Genomic DNA, 20,225 nt, shown 5'->3' with positions numbered 1-20,225 from the left:
GCTTCAAATAAAAATTTTGTTTGAATAGTTATTCTTAAAAAATGTGATTTTAGATATTTCATCTATTTATAGAAAAAAAATTGAATATCAAAAGTTCAAAAAATCACTTAATTTTGAAGTTATTTTAAATAGATTTTCATAAAAATCATTTTTAAAATACAACTTATTGAAAAAAATTACGATTTTGACAAAATTTTGATCTTCAATAATGTATATTTATCTTATAGGATGTGAAAATTAGTGTTTCATTTTAAAAAAAACGAATATAAAAAGACTTGTAATACCGTTTTGAAAAATCTATTTTCAAAAATACAAAAAAAAAAATCAATTTTTTAAAATTGAAACAAACAGACCCTACAAGTTATCAAATAAATAAGATATATATAAAAGTTTATAGAAAATGTTTTAAGTGAAAAAATTTTAAAAATTTAATTTTGTTCATTAATACAAAAACTCTATTAGGAAAATTTAAAAAATATATTGAGGGGGAATTTTGAAAAACTTTTATAAATTTTTTGATTATAACCTATATTATTAATATTATAAAAGTTAAAGATATATTAATAATATTCTTTCATCATCCTATACAAAATTATTTTCTATTTTTTCTTCAAATCTCTTTCTCCCAAAACTCTCCCCACTTCCACTCCCTAACTCATGCGGGGAAGAGCTTAAAACACATGCACAAACGTAGAACACATAAAGAACAAAGCACAGAAGCATTCAACAAACAAATAAAAGCAACTAATAAAAAGTTTAAAATAGTATATCAAAACTTAACAAGATTAACAGTGTATATAATATATGAATCGGGTATATAATCATATGATTCCTCTCAACGTTCTAAAACACTAATTCGGTGTGAAAGAACGCAAAATTTACTCTGATAACGTCTATAAGAGATATTTAAAGTTTTAACCTGAGCGAGACCAACATGACACGTGAAGATGAGTAATCTAGCTTCAACATCCAAATGCAAGGACCTCTTACCGGGGTCTAACCAACAAACACAGCCCATATAATCATATATGGAAAGGTGGCAAGTCCCTTAGATTATTTTATATTTAAAAAACTAGGGAAGTGAAATTACTGTACAACTACAAAGCCAGACAAAACTATGTAAACGAATGTTACAATTTGAAATTTTAAGGAGCAGTAGTTATGTACAATAGTAAATACAACAAGCAGCATAATGATAGGACAAGATACCTAAGGCATGTGACATCTAGACCAGTTACTTGGATCTAAACATCCATCTCCCTTCTTAGCTCACTAGAATTCACTCTCCAGCCATAATCATCGTCATCCAAAATGGGAATCAGTGTTGAAACAAATTAAACAAAGTCAAAAAGTACATATTAACACAAAATTTTGGTGGTTGATGTTTGGTGGCTGATGCACAAACATCACCACCACCCATGGGCAGACAATGAATGGACATGTACAGGTATTGACTATGCAAAAAGACATGCTTCTGAGGTTCTACTTGGTCAGATTGCTGCTACATCTGGCCTAACCTTTCCTGCATAAAAACAAGAAATAACTTGAGTCCGTGTATCAAATCGGCAGAATCAAAAAATATAAACCATCTTATATTTTGTAACAAGGATTTATATTAAATTAAAGAAATGCCAAATCATTTTATTTATTAGGTAAAGTGCTACAGAGAAAGAATTAGAAAACTAAGAAAATGGAAATGAAAGGCATTTTTGTTTGGGAAAACGTTGTTGTTATTTTCTGGTTTCACAGAGATCTTATTTACACTTAATGATCTATTTTTGAATATAATATGTAACCTGTAAACAGGAAATAAAATGAAAACAATGATACACTTGTGTGATTAAAATCGAAAAATAAAAAATAAAAAACAGTAGGCAAAGATTTACAAGGTAGTTAAGAGTACTTAAATATTGCTCATAACACACTACATTAATTTAAGAGATCAAAATAAGATAAATAGGACAATAATTTGAACTATTTCTGTGACTCCTTGGCTAACAAGCATACATAAGATCCGCGAAATAAATATTTAAAAAAAAAAAACCTGAAGCATCTGCATTAATTTTGGTTGCTGCTCCAACAGCTGGCAAAGTTTCTCGCGGTCACTCAACAAAGACTGCAATATCAGAGAGAAATATAGTGATAAGATTAAAATTGGGTCTATCAAATTTGTCTCTAACAAATCCCACCTCAAAAAGTGCATGGCAAATGGCAAATACCTGAATGGCTTCTGGAGACTTAAAGTACTCATGTAATGACATTCCAGCATTTGAAAGCTCCTGCGATTGAGCATCCCCCGTTTGTTGAGAATGTTGGACTTGCTGCTGTTGCTGCTCATGTGAAAATTGTTGCTGCTGGGTTTGATAATATGTCTGCATTGAAGAAACCTGAGAACGTTGCAGCATCTGTAACTCATGTACTGGAGCATTGCTCTGTCCGGTAATCCCTTGTTCCAACTGCTGTAAAGCTTGAACAGGTGGCCTAGGAAGCTGAGGTGGTTGTGGAGGACGTGGAAGCTGGGGGGGCTGCAGTGGCTGCAACTGTGTAACTGAATGCATTGACTGGAAGGAAGCTTGGGGGACAGACATACTCTGCATGAAGCTTGACTGGCTCTCATTCTGTTGCTGATTTGACGTATTACCGAAGACAGTCATTGGCATAGAAGCTGGCCTATTGTACCCCAAGGACATCATCGAAGGATTTAATGGATAGGATGACAATCTGGCTCCTGATGGAGCAATGGAGGCCTGAGAAAGATCAGTATTCCCAATACTTGCCTGATTATATGAAGCAGGTTGTGAGACAGAAGTTTTGATAGATGGTAAATTATATGGACTAGTTGCATAAGGAGGTGGTGTAGGAGGAAGGGGAGGAGCAGGTCTACTAGGTCCACTAGGGGAAGATATAGAATTCCTAGAATATTTGGAATCTGGCATGGGAACAGAAGATGGATATGGTGATGCAGTTGAACCATTGTTGAATGGAGATAAATAATCTGATGGTCCCTGCCAAGAAAAATTACATTAGTAGTCAATGCCGAATTTAGAAAGACAAACAGGATAAAATTTGATATAAAAGACTGAAGAGTAACCAGAAAGAAGGAAATAAATAACTAAAGAGTGATGAGGCAAAGTGAAATTACTCACTTGAAATGTAACTGAACGGCGTGCACCTGCTGGAGAATTAATGAATGAGGATGACTGACTATGCACCGAATCGATACCATTTGACATTACAGGTGAGATTGTTGGTGGGGGTGGCATGGGCGGTAAAGGAGGTTGGTTCGGAAAAAATCTCGGGTCATACTGTCCTGGAAAACCTGTAGCAATACCACCACGTTGCGGACTGTTTTTTAAAAAGAAATTCTGAGAAGCAATTCTTGAATCAACTGGTAATTGCATAGATGTTGATGGATTGTTGTAAGTAGACTGTGGGAACGAACTATTTGCTGTTGCAGAATCGTATCCACTAGATATCTTGGCTTGAAGAGCATTCTTTGTGTCATCACCCTGCTCGCCATATTTCCTGTCTGAAGAAACACTTGACTCACGAGTCAATGACATATCAGGTCGTGAACCAGACATCTTTGAAGAAAATTCACTCTGGACATTTTCATCTAATGGAGTACCCATGCGAGAAAATTGACTACTATCAACAGCATCACTTTCTGTCTCTTCAACAATTGAGTGGGGGGAACTTTGGTCAACAATAACTGGGGCAGGCTGCTGTAAATTATCATCCAGTTGAAGGAATGGCAATTTGTCATCAGAGTCAGACTCCTCTCCATCAAAAACTATATCAATTCCTTGAAGATCATCGTCAAGATCCGTTTTTAATTGTTTAGATTTGTTTGACTTCTCTACATCTGAAGCTTTCACAGGAGAAGCATTTTTTAGATGTCCCACGGCTTCTCCCACTACTGTTGCTGAAGGGTTCTGACGTTCCCTTTGTCTTGCCATAAATTCATCCACATGGATTGATGGAGGTCTCCCACCAGTAGATCCTGTTCGTGGCACTGCTATTACATTGGTAACCCCATCAACATTCCTCTCCCTAGCCACATAGTCATCCACGTGCATAGATGGTGGTCTGCTGGTATTCGGCTTGCGCTGTCGGAAGGAATCCCTACGTGTAGGACCAGAGGAAACAGTAGACGGTGCTAAGCCACGTGAAAAAGCAGAAACATCAGCTTGAAAACTTTCTCCTCGGCCTCGCCTCACTGGTCCATCCATTGCTGACAGTTTCTTTTTGGCAGCAAGATTTGTTAGTGTTAATCTATCAGGTAATGTTTCTGGACATTCCCAAAGAAATTTGTCGCCAAGTCCTCCAACATCGAGATGATTGTCGATCTTTTCAACACTGTTTTCAAGCATGTGAAGTGCCTTTGGAAATACTAAAACGTCACTTTGAGGTAAAACAACATCACCCAACTCCATGGAACCAACAGGCCTTTGCAATACTAAGTACAATGATTTCACTGACTCAGAAACCTTGCATCAGAAACAGTCGGGAGAAGTTAAAAAATGATTCAGGGAAAAATTAATAAACAGGAAGCTGTACTGAAATGGAGTTTTACCTGGTTTAACGGAATTTGCAAGTGAGAGGTGACCAAACAATCATCCACGGTAGCCTTTGAACTTAAGATAGTACTCAAATCTAGTATGCAGTTTATATTTTCTTCAGGAAAGTCAAGTGATCTTGTCCCGTCGTCAGAAAGTCCAAAAAGGTACTTCAATGCGACAACTCTGTCAGAAATCAAACTAACCAAGAAACTGTCAATTATTCCTGCTAGATTGTCCCCCAACCAATAATATAAGGAGAGAGTGCAGAGAAATTTTCAAATAAATCACAGCCTTCTTTTCAACAAAGAAACTTGTGATGTCAAGAGAAAAAAATTTAAAATTCAGATATATATTTTTTAAGGCCTTCGTTTCTAGCATACATATGTAAATACACGCAAACACCACAGATACATAAATAGAGACCATGATCATGATCCTCTGCAGTTGAAAAATGGGTGCAGTCACTGCAGTCAAAGATTCAACCACCATTGGATCTGTTTTCCATCAATTTTTCACTTGTTACTTCATATTCATTGTTACTTCATATTCATTATAAGAAGAAAGAAAACAGTATTTGAAATGTAATTTTAGCAAAGATGAAGCACCTCTAACTTAGAGGTGAAAGTTAGATATTATACCACAAATCACACATTTTAAATATCTTTAGTCCATTGTACGAAATGACAGAAAAATAGGAGATGTAAGCCACTGGATTCAATCAGAGTGGTTGAGATGGATGAGGGGGCTTGGTGTTTTATGTCATAAAAAGGTTCCCCTAACACTAAAGAGAAAGTTAAATGCTGCAGCTAAAAGACCGATGACGATATGAGAAAGAATTCTACCAGGTCAACCCACCGCCGAAGGCACACCACCAACCTCCGGCGGATGCGCTCACACGCCTCGCTTCTATATCCGGCATCAAAAAGGCACCAGCCAATGTTCGCTGCCACCTGTGTACGATGATGGTCTTTCCAGCAGAAGCATCCTTCTTCTGACTCACCTTCCTCTCCTGGTTCAGAATTTGCCCTCATTTTCCAGTTTTAAGTCGCAGATACACATGCTCTACTTTAAAGTCAAACAACCCCTATTTCTAAAGTTTGGACGAGTTTATCGCCTTTGTTTACCGATCATGAATTGTTTTGATTCTCGTGGACCAACATCCAATTCCACGTCTTATCCCAAATTTAAGTATTGTCATCATTCTCAGATTGCTCAATCTAACACTAGTCAGGACTGAAGAGAGTAGATCGCAGAGAGGGTCACTTGAACACTAGATGCAGAGGAAAACCAAGAAAAAATATAGAAGAAACTAAGAAAGACAGGTCAATGGCTTATGATTTAAGATGCGCTATGGCGGAATAAGGCTTGGTTTCTCTAAACATGTTCATTTGGAGCAGGGAATGGCCAATTTAAAATCATTTGAGATTAATATTCTAACCAAGCCATTAAGATTTTTGCTCATATTTTAGATTTGGGCTCATAATTGAACACTATTAACACAACAAGGAAAGTTACAGTCTTACATGTGCATAGAGCAAACAAGGTTTAATTTCGTTACATTTGTATTCTGTATTTCGGGAGCACTGAAAATTTTCTGCCTTCAATTGTGAACTTAGATGGTATATGTAATGTATAATAGTCCTTTGTATCCTTTTGAAAAGCAGTGGCTCTGGCTGGCCTAATAATGTAGAATTAATACACTGCGTCTCAAGATGGATGAAAGGACTATACTCTGGGCTTATATAGGTATGAGTTATACATTCAAATTTCTAAATTGACTCAAGAACTACCTATAGCTAATGTCTTCTGTTATTGTTATCTGTTCTATAATGGTTTAAATTGGAAATTATTTTTTTACATACAGTTTTAAGTAAGATCTCTTCTAAAATATTTACAAAATACACTCTAATTTTAGGCTCTTAACATTAAAGACAAGCATAACCCAGAAGATTCACCTTAGAAGTTAGGATGCCTATAACTCTCAATACCAATTACTCATATTTGGTGTTTCATCAGCTACTCACAGAAATATTTACATTTTAGCTAAATGATCAGCTTTCAGTTTATAGTTATATCAACTAACAGCTTAATTAACAATAACAGACCTATCACTTCAAAGCAGTCAAGGAAGCATAAAAAAAGAGGGAGAACAATGTTTAAACTTTAAGGCTATGTTTGGGAGTTTGGAGGGGAAGGGAGGGGAGAGTTTTGGAAAATAGGAAGAATTGGGTGAAAAGGATAAAAGGATTTTGGGTTGGAGGGTTTTGGAGGACTTGAGTTTATTCATAACATCAAAAACCCCATAAAATGGGGGAACTCAAAAATTATATTGAAGGAGGGTTTTGGAGGGTTTTGAAGGGTTTACATAAATTTTCCAAATATGTTTTAGGTTGTTATAATATTCTGAAAATTAAAAATTTAGTAATGATAATGACTTTTTTATCATTCAAAACAAAATCATTTTTTCAAAAAATGTCAAATATTTTCCTATATTTTTTTAAAATTTCGTTTTTGGAAGTCTTCCCCTCCCCTCTCCTCCAAACTCCCAAACATAGCCTAAATAAATTCAGTGGTTCCATTCTAAAAGAGTATGTGAGGCTCTTGGAACTCAATATTAGTGAACATGCAAAATGAAAGAACGTTTTTCAAAAATTTGCATAAGCACATCCATAGAAGTTAATCAGAAACACCAATTATGAAATTAAAATATCACCTGTCCCCATTCATGCAAAACTGTAGAGACCCCAAAGATAAAGCATAGACCGCTTCAATTGCATAAGGCGACAAACCCTCCATTGTGTCAATTGATCTCAACAACTTCATCCAACAGCTAAATAAAGGAGGGCGTTTTTTCCATTCTGCCATACTAGGAACATTATAATTTACATCCATATCATCTTTCTGATCAAGCTCCCGAGCATTATAGTGGCTGCCGGAAAGAACTGCTTCAAATGCCATTTGACCTTTACTACATGAAGCTAATTCTTTGAAAGCTAAAACACAAGCAAGTAACTCTTTTCCAACAGGTAGGACCTTGAAAAATTAAAATTCTTCGTTAATACCGAGAGCAATGAAAAATAGCACTACAATTTAAACTATACAACGAGTCTTTAGCCAGGAATTTTGGCAATTCCTTTTTCCTGAGAATGATATCTAAATGAACAAGGATTTCAGTAACAACACAATATCTAAACAGATCTAAGAATTTGTATGGACAGGATCAGAGAGTCACCTGGCAACTTTTCAAAAGATAATGTAAAATGAGGGCATAATCTTCATCACTCATCTTTTCAAAAAAATTACTCCTAAACGGACAGAAAATTCATCACTTAGTGTTCAAAATTGAATGAAACATAACTAATCATACTAACAATGAAATATGTTACTCACGAGTCATGTCTTCGGGAGTAATATTGGGAAGTTTCAGAATTAAAAAGAAGCATGATAAACTTGAACACCGGGAGACTCCAACTAAAAAAATTAAAGTTGTATTTTACAGAACTTCTACCATCAGGAGTTGGCTTTCCATCAACAATGATAAGAGATCTATCCAGTACTTTTGTTAGTGTCTCAAGAGTACCCAGACTCAGCAATAGGCCCTGATAGAGAAAATGCAGACCAGTTTTATACTATGGAAAATTATTATTATAACCAACAGCCAATTATAAAACTACACAATTCATAGTCCTGATAAAAACAAGAAATAAGAACAAAGGTAACAGCAGAAGAAAAAAATATATGTATATATAAGTTCAATGACCTTTCCAAGTGGGTGCTCTAATAAACTGACAAGAAAATCAAGAAGCCTCAAAACCTGAAAATAAAGGACAAATTGTCAATGTCAAGCTAGATAAACTACAAGTTCTAAATTATAGGGATCACGGGATCTTTACCTTGTATGCATCAGTGTCTGATGGGGATGATTCTGAAACATGACTAGCGATCGATGACAATATTGGTTGTAAGAGCATAGATGCATAAGTAACATTTTGGAAAGCAATGCGAGTTACAAAAACACGCAGCAGATCTTGAATGACTACTAATGCCTGCAGAAAATCAGAACAACACATCGACAAGCATTCATATAAATCTCAGTATTTCACCAACAATGCCTACTCCATATTAGAAAATGTAAGATCACCACAGACAGAAACTACATACAGAAATAGCATGGTGCTGTACAATCTCAGCAATTTTGTCAAGGTGTGGTGCCAATTGGCTAATCAGCTTCCCAAGGGGTCCAGATTCCAAATACCAGTTCACATGCTTCTCCTTATGAGGCCCTAATAGGGTTCCAACAGCCAACATCCTTCGGGTAGTTAACAAAGGCATTCCACCAATCCAAAGCCATATATCTTCCTCGGGAAACAAATCAATCTTGCAATAGGAAACAGGTATGAAAAAAAATCACTCATATAAACAGCTAAATAACCTTATTATACATGTCTTGAAAAATAATATGGTTTCGATGAATGGAATATGTCCAAAGTGATACGAAATATTTATATAAATAACAGCAACCATACAGTTTACAGAGTAGAAGTTCAAATGGAATAAGCATACCAAAAGATAGAGCAAACTGCATGTTTCTTTTGGACCTAGAGTCAACAATGAAGTACCCTGAACGCTGGCAAGAAGAGTGTGATAAAGACCTGGACTCCAGCCATATACTGGCCAAAAGGCAAGGGAAGACGCAATCAAATGACAGACAGCTCCATAACCTATTGCATAATCAGGATACGGAGATGATAACTCTGCAGCACATGCAGCTAGCTTGGGGCTGCAATGACCAGAATTTAATCAACTTATTGAAGATGGTGTGATTCTCAAATCAGATGCAAAGAGAAAGGAAACAGAGATACCTTATTTCCCTGTGTACTCTTAAAAGAGCATTCATTAATTTTGTATTTCGGTGTTGTTCCTTCGCTTCCTACAAATTGCAATCAAACAATCTATATCAAGAATGCATTACACAAGAGTTTTCATTTACAGTCAACCAGTGGTATAATACTCTAAACAGCGCCACATTTTAGCCTCATCTATTTATTTACTTAATAAAAACAAAAAATATTGACACGACATATCAAGAGAAGGACCATTATCAAACAATACAATATCTTATTCTCACGTTTAACCCAATACACATTGATACAGAAAATCTCAGAAGCTACTAGTTTACACTGCTTCTGGGTTGGAGACATAACCACCTATCAACATGTGATAATCAATCCACAAGCTTGCAAATTGTTCACATTTTGTACAATAACCTTTTGATAAGTATGATGCACATCACATTCTAAATATAAATTTTCTCAAAGTTTGAAACAAATGGCCACACACAAGAAAACTACGAAGCTCTAGAGGAAATACCTGTAATTTCTGCAGAAGTGTAATCAGTAACATAAGAGAAGGAACCAATAGATCAACTATACTCAGCTCACGATTGCGCTCCAATAGTAAGTCTGATGTAGCATTGCACTCTGTACCCTCGTCTACAAGGTAATCTGTTCAAAAATACCGAAAAATTCAATAAAGAGCAATATGAAATTTCTACTAACAAGGCAAAAAAATAGTTGTATCAAAACAAACAAAAGGTGAGTACAAGTAATGGGAGTGATGGTCCAAAAACACAAGAACAAAAATATACACAAATAAGAAAATAAAAATGTTTTTTTGACACATGGGAGTGCCGCGGTACTCCTTCACACTAAGTTGGATGGTTAATGACGTTCAAATATGTGGTTAATGAAGTTCATTATGTGGTTGATGGGTAATTAATTTTTGACAGACTTAACTTTTTTCACAACCCACTAAGCAGAGTTATCAATCTTGTGGAATAGTGGTGCTATCCCCGGTGAGCAGCACGTCGCAGAGGCCATTGCTTCGCAGTTTGCGATCACGAGCGCTATTGGGGTGCGGAGCACTTACCAGCCCAGAGCAGGTTAAAACTGTTACCTGTTCAAACCTGGAAAAACCTAATTTACCCTTTAAAAAATTAGCTTTGAACCCTTTTTGTGTCATTTCGGACAGTTTAGACCTCGCCTCAGAACTCTCTCTTAGCTACCTTCCTCCCAATCCTCTATCATTTGCTTCCACCCCATCGTGTTTGATTCTTTCGCTCCCAGCGCCGCCGCTTCCGCGTGCAAAGCTCCCGCCGCCTGTAAAGCTTCCTTTTCTCTAGTGTTTTCAGGTTGTTTTGGTTATTCCTTTGTTCTTCTGCTTCTTTGCTGTTCTCACTCTTCTGTTATTCTTTATAATTTTTCTTTAAGTTAATAGCGCTATTATTCTTATATGTTTTTTATTAAGAGTTGTTGAATTTGATTAAGCTTTGTGCTTTGATATTTGATTTTATGAATCTTTAATGGGTATTGTGTTATTTATTTAGTTTTACATTTTATAGCTATTATTCATATAATTTGCCCAAACAATAGTCAAATAGTGGTTATCCTACTATCTGCTATCGCATTTTTGGAGTCGGCCACTCCGCTCCGCAATCTGGGATTGATAACTATGCCACTAAGACTTGCATGGTTAATGACATGCAAATTGTTGGTTAATTCAGTTTATTATGTGGTTGATGGGATATAAAATTTTGTGACATGATTTTCTTTTTCACAACCCACTAAAACATATATGCCTAATGAAATAGATTTATTTTATTAATTCAGTTTACTGTGTGGTTATTGACCCTAATTACATTCTCGTTAACCATGTGTGGTTAATGTAGTATCAAAATAGCCCATTAAGCATAAAAAGAACTGAGGTAACTAAATATTTGCTAGTCATTACTGTTTGGAATTGGAACCTGATAATTAGATTGAATAGAAACAACACTTTTATTAAGAAAATAGGAAGAATGGAAGAGGAGCATCTACTTCAAGCGTCCCCCTTTTACAATAAAGTGACTTCTCAATTCACTAAACTTCACAAATACTCCATAATTATATCTACCATTGTATTTTCCTATTTGTTCCAAAATATGAGACCGAATTGACATAATAGCACAAATTAAGAAAAGTGCATAAATAAAAAAGAAAAAATACCTTTAGTGAAGTACCTTATCATGTATAGGTGCATTCACCTTTATAATAAAGACAAACAGCAGCTAAGTTTTATCCCACTAAGCGGGGTCGGCTAAATGGATCAAACTATGTGTAACGTTCTATCAAAAACCATGCTTTTATCCAACTCATTAATCTCGAGATCTTTTTCTTATAGTTTTTCTAGGACTTCCTCTACCTCTAGCGGTTTGACTACCCGCCATCTTATATATTCCCATTATTAGAGAATCCATAAGTGTTCTCTCTACATGCTCAAACCACCTAAGCCTAGTTTCTGATACCTTTTCTACTAATATTGTCATTTCTAATCTTATCCTGTCTGGTCTTACCACACAGCCAACACGGCATCTTAATTTCTGCTGCATTTAGTATTTTTATGAGTTGGTTCTTTATCATAAATACAAAGTGAAAAGATAATGAATTAGAGGTGAAGTAAATTGTATTAATTAGAGGGTATAACCGGGAAAAAAAGTATTTTAAGTTATATATTGAAAACATATGCATCCATTGTTATAGTATGTTGTCCCGCCTTAACCTTGAAGCCCGTGCATACTACCACCTGCTACCGCTTTAACCTTGAGGCCCATGCATACTACGTAGGGTGAACACTTCCAATCCTAAAGACTACACCAAATTCTAGGGTTAACACTTATCAACATTACCCAAGGTAACACCAAACTTTTGAGTTTGGATAACTTTCAACCCCAAAGACTAAACCAATTCCCTTACCACAAAACTATGGCTAGCCCCGCTGTCAACAAGGAATAGGATTTGGTATTTCATAAGTCTCCCTTCCAACTTGAGAGTTTAGATTTTCATCATAACATCCGGATCCAGGTGCCTGAAATCAAGCATTTGGCAAGACATTTCTTCTTGATCATTCACTTCTTCAACTGCCAGCAAGGCTTCGTCTAGTTGTTTATCACCCTCTCATATGAGAAACCTCAAATTCTTATTTGGACATTGATGGGTTGGACTCCAATGTTGCCCACATTTACAACGAAGTCCCTTGTTTCGCCTCTCAACGAATACATGAAAGGGCAATTCTTCACACACACACACACCCTTTTTTTGGTTGAGAATGGCCTTCCCATCCCTTTCCTCTCTTTTGTAATTAACTTCCCATCCCCCTATTCTAATTTTCCACCAGCTGTCAGAGACTCAAGTGTTGGGCAGACAGCTGTCAGATACTTCAGTGCTGGGCTCATTGGGTTCATTAGCTTTGGGTTTGCGTGTATAAACCAAATAAGGTTTATTAGCACGTGTCTGTTTCGTATCAGAAACCCCAAAAGATTGTATTTCTAAAGTGATTGAGAATGACCTAGTTGTTAATGTAAGCCCTAGTGACATTCATACCCTGGGCAAAACTTTATAATAAACAAATACCCAGTACACAATTGTTGGAAATTCCGCCATAATTGCGGTCTTCCCCTAATCGCCTTAATTGCGGCACTTTGGCTTGCCTTCAGCCCCCAACACCTTCATTGCATTGGGTTTGAAGGAGTGGATTTAGTCCCCCGTTGCTTAGAGATATGGCATGTCTTGTATTTATAATTGGGGGCAATCCTCATCTCACAAGCCGGTTTTGTAGGAATGAGTTAAGCACAATCCAAATTCCGAGATGGTATCAGAGCCTATCCCAGATCACTTGGGCTTCCCGCACCGTCCATGCTTCGGCTCATTGAGGCTCAAGCGTGAGGGGGTGTGTTGGAATTCCTGCCTTAATTGCGGTTCGCCCCTAGTCGCCTTAATTGCGGCAATTTGGCTTTTCCTTTATTGCAGCACCCAACACCTTCATTGTGTTGGGTTTGAAGGGGTGGATTTAGTCTCACATTGCTTAGAGATATGGCATGTGTTGCGTGTATAAGTGGGGGCAATCCGCACCTTACAAGCCAGTTTTGTGTAGGGATGAGTTAGGCTCAACCCAAATTCGAGAACAATTAACATTCAAGTTCATAAATACTGAAAACCAATTACAAAAAAAGTGCTGTCTATCTTGCAACTACCCTGTTGAAAGGGAGAGAAATGCATTCCGAATATTGTGAATGAAAAGGAAAAGTCTTTCCATAATTGTTATGATAACCTAGCAATATATGTGATTTATTATTACGAGTATAATAACTAACTTACCATAATTGTTTGAGGACCTCTCAAGCATAAATCTGCAGTTGACCAAAATGGCATAAATAACAGTAACAGCACCTTCATCATAGAGAGACGCAGCAACAGTCTGCATAGACAAACTATCATAAGAGAGGATCTATTATAATTATCAATGAACTAATTCAAAATTTAATGTAACATACCGGGTTCTCAGAAATAAAAGACAAAATCCTCAATGCTGTTGTTAACTGTGATAGCGAAGAATCACGAAGAGTAACGCCGTCAAAAGACTTCTCAGATGTGAACTTCCCAAGATTCTCCATGACATTAATATCAGAGCCACCGGAAGACTCTCCAACAACATTTTCAACATCAGTCAAATCTGAAACTAGGACACTAGTTGAACTTAACTGGGCATCTCCTCCCGAAGCCAATAGAGCGGCATAACGTAGGAGACCAATACCCCCATGTTTGTGATAAACTACACCAGCATCTATCCATTCCAACAGCCGTGAGGGGGCATCTTTTCTGTTAGAACCCGGAGAGGAGAAATGCAGAGCCCTATGAAGTTCTGTAGCATGTCCAATCCAGGAACCCAAAGATGATGATGTGGAATCGGTAACAATAGCTTCAATAATCTCAGCAACTGAATGAAATATTGTAAGATTTACAGGTGAAGATCCTGAAACCAGCAGAATAAGAACCAGTAGGTTAGATCACCAAACAAGAAATTATGCCACTACTATGCATAAAAAAGATAACAGAGTGAATTGACTACCGCTGTTTTTCCCAACGGACTCCGATTCCTTGGTAGAGCTTAATGCTTCAATCAAGATGGAAACAGCCTACAGAAAATGAAAGGGTCGTAGTACTTTAAGTATTAAACTTAATATATTAATCATATACCAAAACGTCTTACTTTAAGTATTAAACTTAATATATTAATCATATACCAAAACGTCTAAGCAAAACGCCTTTTAGTTAACTAGATCTATAAAAGAAACATCCATGTGCACGTGCACATACATTCCCCACAAACAAGGACAAAATAACCCTGCTAAGTATAATTAAATAAAACTGTCACCTATTTTGATCAGGTAAACAATAAGAGAGCGAAGTTCCAGGTAAGATACTAAATTCAGAATTTTTTATTAAAAAAATAAACATCACGCCCATGAACATATTAATTTTGCAAAATATTATCCATTAATTGACCTAAAAGGCTATGCCACCGCATTATTATGGTGTGTCTGCATACCTCTGGAAAATTTCCAAAAGAAAACAATGCTTGGCGCCCACAATCAGACCTATAAATCATCACCAGGTTTAATTCACAATTCAAACAATGTTCAAATAATTAAGCTTCAATTCCGGAAATAAATAAAAATAAGGCAATGTTACACCTTGAGAGAGCAGACAGTTCCCACACAACCCACAAGAACTCTTCCGATTGTGGATTTGATGAAAGCAAACGATCAATCACATTAACCTATAGCAAGTATGAAAATTGTCGAAATTAGGTATAAACAAACATTAGATTCAAAAATTAAATTTTAAAAAAATGATACAGCAGCATCAAGAGGGGGGAAAGAGAAAACAAGTGTTTTTCAGACACTAATTTGGGGGAGTCGCTAACCATTTTTAGATGCATCCCAATTATTGTTCCTATCTCCACTGGACTACAAGAGAAACCTTTTGATAGCAAAACAGAAGCATAGCGAAGCGGAATACTATCTTCCTTGTTGCCGTGATGACCACCCCTAAAGGCACGGATTAAAGTACTAGAAAGTTCGGGATCCTGTAATAGGAATATCAAGCCTACAATGGTTGGAGAGAAGTGGTTCAAATAGTTGTATTTCTTTTTCTAGTTTTTGATAATAGTCAAATGATGTGTGCACATATGTTAATTGTGGCCAACCTGAACGACAAAAAAGAAAGGATAGAATCACAGCCTCAATAGATGATGTGACATCCATGAATATCTCCATGACATGACCCCTTTCCACACGCAGTATAGATGATGACAACAGTGCAGTTGATAATGAAAGAAATCCCCTCTCCTGCATCCAAAATCACGTGATCATGAGTGAATATAAGCATTGGCCCGATAAAAACTTATAATCGTAGAAATTAGTCCCCAAGCCCTCACATTAAAATACTATCTTCTACAGATACAACTTCTTTAGCAATAACAACATATAATATAATATTAAAATGGTTAAAAGTATACCTTTAGCAATCCCAGTAAATGTGAATCAATATCCCAATCTGAAAAGCAACAACTCGAAGAACTGATCAAGTTGGAAGTTGTTTTATATGACAACAATCCATCTGTTTGACCAGTAATCAGGGATCTACTTGCACAGGCCACGGGAGAAGGATCTTCAATTGGACCACGTGAATTTATCAATTTCTGCATTAGTACTTGTCAACAAACATTAACAAAAAAACATATTTCGAAGTTACATTCATAGATCAACCTAAGTTGTATGGGAAAATTTAAATTAAATTTTGTCTGCAACTCATTTTAAGTACTACAAAAGTTACAATCTATTGACATAAAACTGACCAGGAGCTTTCTGAGCAGAACTTCAGCAGAACTTAGCATATTCAAAGTAACGTCCGTTACCCTGCCAAAAGTACTGGTGTTTCCCAGCACAGACAGAACTGCAGACTGGCAAAAATTTAATTACCACAAGATAAAGATGAAGTTCTTAAAAGAAAATAAACATTCAAATCAAGAGCCTTCATTGAAAGCAATACCTCATATCTTGAAGCAACTTCATAAAATCCTAGGCGATGAAGCAAATAGGTTGCAAGGGAGGCAACATCATGTCGAGGTTTTGACAGTATCAACTCCAACAAATGGCTATAACCTTCACTAAAACGAGAGGGGATGCTTTCATCTTCCCGAGGCCACCAACCTAAAAAGCCTTCACATCCAACAGAATATCTAGTAGCCCGCTCTACAACACCAAGAAGCAGAAGCGTAATAGTAGTAGAATTCTGGCCATCCTTGGAAAAAAACATTTCAATCTGCTGCATTCCACCACTATTAACAAACTGAAAACAGCTCTCTCTACCGGAACATAGTAAATAAGCCATGCTCAATCCTAGAAGAGCGTGCTCATTCTGCAGTAAAGCAAATGGAGACATAAGCAGGCAAAAATGACAAACAAAAAAACACAAGTGTATAAAATAAGGGGGAGTGAACTAATTTGATTCTAATTTTCTCTACTAATAATCAGATACTGGTGCAACAAGTACAAAGAAAACAATAGATTACCCGAGAAAGAAAGTGATCTCCTATAGATGAAGAGTGCCTTCTGAAATGATTAATCTGATTAAACATATCCACCAGTGTTTTGGAATCCAATATTTCAGTCTCCAATTCAAAATAATGTCCCTCCGCTGAACATTCAGAGAATTCAATCTCATTTTTTTGCTTAAAACCCCTATAGACATCAGTGAGCTCTTTTCTTGCCTTGTTAACAACATTGTGCAACTCTTCAAACTTCTCAGCTCTCTTCCCTATCTGATATTTCCCACTGATTGATTCACATATATCACCAGAAATGTAGGAAGAGATTGCCGATACTACAGTACTTACAACTTTATGTCCATCATCCCCAATATGTCCATTATTACCAATCTCTGATAATTCTAAAATCTTTAACATCAACTGTAAAAAAAGTTTGACTTCAAGAGAAATATCTGCTACAGGAACTGGAATAGACAAGACACTCAAAGAAGAACGTGAATCTTCAATAGCAAAATTAGTAGAATGCAATGCAAGTGGCAGGTCTTCAAGCTTCCCCTCAGTAGAATCAACAAGATCAGTCAACGCATTGTCATCAAATTCAATGTTGAACTGACCCAAGTCCTCAGCTGTGTTTCCATATATAAGCAAGCTCAAACTGCGATAACTGCCCCTCACAACTAGATGACTAGTGACAACAGCCTAAAAAAGGTAAGCAAATAATAGAAATTTGGACACAGTTAAATATTTTTAATAGAAAAACTATAACAGTATAAGTTTGAAAGCTTGGGCAGATTACTAACAAGTCAGACAACAAGTCATCCACTGTGAATGTTTATCAAATCAATTATATTAATAAGTACATACATATATCATAAGCAAGAGAAGACATCCTTGAGTATACAAAATTTTGATCATTTTTTCATAAATTTTAATCACCAAACTTATTATATTTGTGCAATTCAGGTCCAAAAAATCTTCAAATCACCAATATTAACGTAGCTGAACTGATGAGGACATAATAATCAAGGACACTAATGAAGAAAATTGGGCAGTCATAAAGATTTTAATCAAATGACAAAATGTAAGACTTCAAAATTTGTCTAACACGTAAAATTTACTTTTTGTGATATACAGCCCCTATCCTTAAATATAAGACTCTCTAGTGATTTATGTCACTTTTTATAGAACCATTTCATATTTTCAATTGCATCAATTATTTCTTTACCAACACACTGCTAATTATGTTACATCTTTTTCTGCAACTTAAAATAAATACTATCATAAAAACAAATTACTTCTATATTGAAGGGTAACCTTCTAAAACAATATCAATTGTCAAATAGTTTGATAAGGCTAACAACTTTTGATTCCCGGAATTTGTTCAAGGGGGTCCTATATATAGCGATGGAGTAGTATATTTTTCACGTCTGAAAAATCAAAACTGAAGAACTGCACGACACATATAGCAGAGAGCCAGAGACTAAGTCCAACAAAAATATAAGCACAATCAAATACTCAGACAGTTAGAGGAACAAGGAACCAAACATTGTTAATAGCATGCTCATTATTATAACACCATCTAAAATGTCAAACATACCTCCACTTCCAATACATTTGATGAAGACTGTGAATAGAGAAAAGGCTGACAAAGTCTTCTAAACCTCGTCTCTCCCTCACAATGAACAAACACCTCTATGGCAAATGATGGAGGTGAAGTTGCCCTGAAAAGATTTCGAGCAATAAACTAATTGATTTCAAAATCTTCAACAGACACCCAACGAAATCATAAATACAAAAATCCCTTGGATAGTTAACACCAAGTCAGTGTATAAAGTGGTCTTCTACTTTACATAATATAATATGGTCATCCAAAACTAGCACAAGCTATTATCCGCAAATTACACTACAAACCGGTTTAGATAATTTGCTCTACAAAAAGACATGAAAAAATCTTGTGATATCATGAGACTTTCAAATAACTGCTTATTGTAAAAGTTAAAACTAGCTTCTTCATTTCAAATTTAGTACATAATAATATTTCAATAAACACCTGTATACTTATAAAGACTTCTGCATAAATATTAAGACCGTGTTTGCATAAGCAACTTAATTAAGTGTCTATAGTATAAGCACTTATTCTATAAATGCTTATATATAAACCATTTCTATAACAACATAAAAAGTAAAATAAATTCCAAGCATAATGCTAACTTGTGCCCTAAGGGCTCATGTTAAGAAACTCATAAATGGAAAGTTTGTGTTGAAAAATACCCAACAAGTGGTACTGCTTGGGCAACTGATGATGCACTCTGTTCCAAAACCTCGCATGCGTTGACTACAACTGGCTCTGAAAAAATTACCTGTAAAAAACAATATACTTACTGAAACACAGTTCAAACACTAACGCAACTAGGAATTAGCAACAAACAAGCTTCAATTGAAAAGGAGAGAATGCAAGTTCAGCGGAGAAAAGGATGATAAAGAAAGAATATGAAAGATTGAAAATCGAGTGGGTGGGAATACCTCGTCGACGTACTCATCGAGATGTGAATGAACGAAGGTATGAGCGAAGAGGACGCATTGTTCTGGTCGACCCATTGAAGATTGGAAATTGGGGTTGAGAGAGGAAGAACGTTCATGCGAATTTTGAAATTCTAGGGTTTTGTGTTATGGAGCCTTGTTTGTTTCTCCTTCGTGGATCGTCGCCGACCTTTGTGAGAGAGAGACAGGGGGGAGTGAAAGGGAATTTTATCACTTTTCCATGATTTTAGATTTTTAGTTTAATTAAACTCTTTTTTTTTTTTTTACCGTAGTTAACTTAAATTCATAAACCATAATCATTCATAATTTCATAAAATTTCAATGAAAAAACAATATCAACTCAATAAAATGTAAAATGCAAAGCTTTTATATGACACCTCTAGAGATGTAGTCTTACTGCGGGTCTACCCGACCTTCCATCGTAAACTACTAGTAGCTGGTGAAGAAACTTGTGCGCCAGTTCATAGCCAGTCAACATAGAAAAATGTTTGTTCTCTACGAGCAGAACAGATGACCAGCAACGGTTGGCGTGATCTTCGGTGATGATTGAGAAAAAAAGGTTGTACATTCAAGGTATTTCGATGTCAAAGTAAGTAAAGGGATAACGAAAGTACAACAGTAAGTATGAGATTTTGGGTGAGAATTGGATTACCTTGCCCTCTAGGGATATAGGGCTATTTATAAGTGTTCTCATGG

At 36.1% G+C, this 20,225-nt stretch overlaps 1 protein-coding gene across 4 annotated transcripts; it reads right to left on the bottom strand.

The window, feature by feature from the left end:
• Positions 1–498: 498 nt before the first annotated feature.
• Positions 499–19,732, bottom strand: LOC131638482 (protein virilizer homolog). Of its 4 annotated transcripts, none has more exons than XM_058909042.1 (28): positions 19,512–19,732; positions 19,260–19,348; positions 18,586–18,709; positions 17,013–17,687; positions 16,490–16,858; positions 16,296–16,400; positions 15,957–16,139; positions 15,645–15,786; positions 15,363–15,544; positions 15,130–15,215; positions 14,985–15,033; positions 14,505–14,571; positions 13,930–14,408; positions 13,754–13,853; positions 9,933–10,066; positions 9,425–9,492; positions 9,126–9,342; positions 8,724–8,939; positions 8,456–8,608; positions 8,323–8,376; positions 7,953–8,161; positions 7,795–7,867; positions 7,276–7,595; positions 4,577–4,745; positions 3,147–4,490; positions 2,220–3,005; positions 2,045–2,116; positions 499–1,522 (listed from the first exon to the last, which is right to left on the bottom strand). In XM_058909042.1, exons 1-28 carry the CDS (start codon positions 19,584–19,586, stop codon positions 1,502–1,504), a joined length of 6,561 nt encoding a protein of 2,186 aa, XP_058765025.1. In that variant the 5' UTR covers positions 19,587–19,732; the 3' UTR covers positions 499–1,501. The 4 variants fall into 4 exon arrangements, with proteins under 4 accessions (XP_058765025.1, XP_058765026.1, XP_058765023.1 ...); XM_058909040.1 differs by having other exon boundaries at positions 503–1,522; positions 4,577–4,760; XM_058909041.1 differs by having other exon boundaries at positions 503–1,522; positions 4,577–4,760; positions 7,795–7,864.
• Positions 19,733–20,225: the final 493 nt, after the last annotated feature.

Source organism: Vicia villosa, unplaced genomic scaffold, assembly GCF_029867415.1.
Source record: "Vicia villosa cultivar HV-30 ecotype Madison, WI unplaced genomic scaffold, Vvil1.0 ctg.002321F_1_1, whole genome shotgun sequence".
Lineage (NCBI taxonomy): Eukaryota > Viridiplantae > Streptophyta > Magnoliopsida > Fabales > Fabaceae > Vicia > Vicia villosa.
The sequence above is the reverse complement of the archived record's forward strand: the minus strand, read 5'-3'. Positions and strand labels throughout refer to the sequence as shown.

Bases quoted from the DNA above. Each gene is read 5' to 3' on its own strand.
- LOC131638482 (XM_058909040.1), bottom strand. From the start codon at position 19,586: ATGGGTCGACCAGAACAATGCGTCCTCTTCGCTCATACCTTCGTTCAT. The intron at 15,787-15,956 runs GTATACTTTTAA...TTTTGGATGCAG, and splicing joins ATTTACTGGGATTGCTAAAG to GAGAGGGGATTTCTTTCATT. The intron at 8,162-8,322 runs GTCATTGAACTT...TTTCTCTATCAG, and splicing joins TAGAGCACCCACTTGGAAAG to GGCCTATTGCTGAGTCTGGG.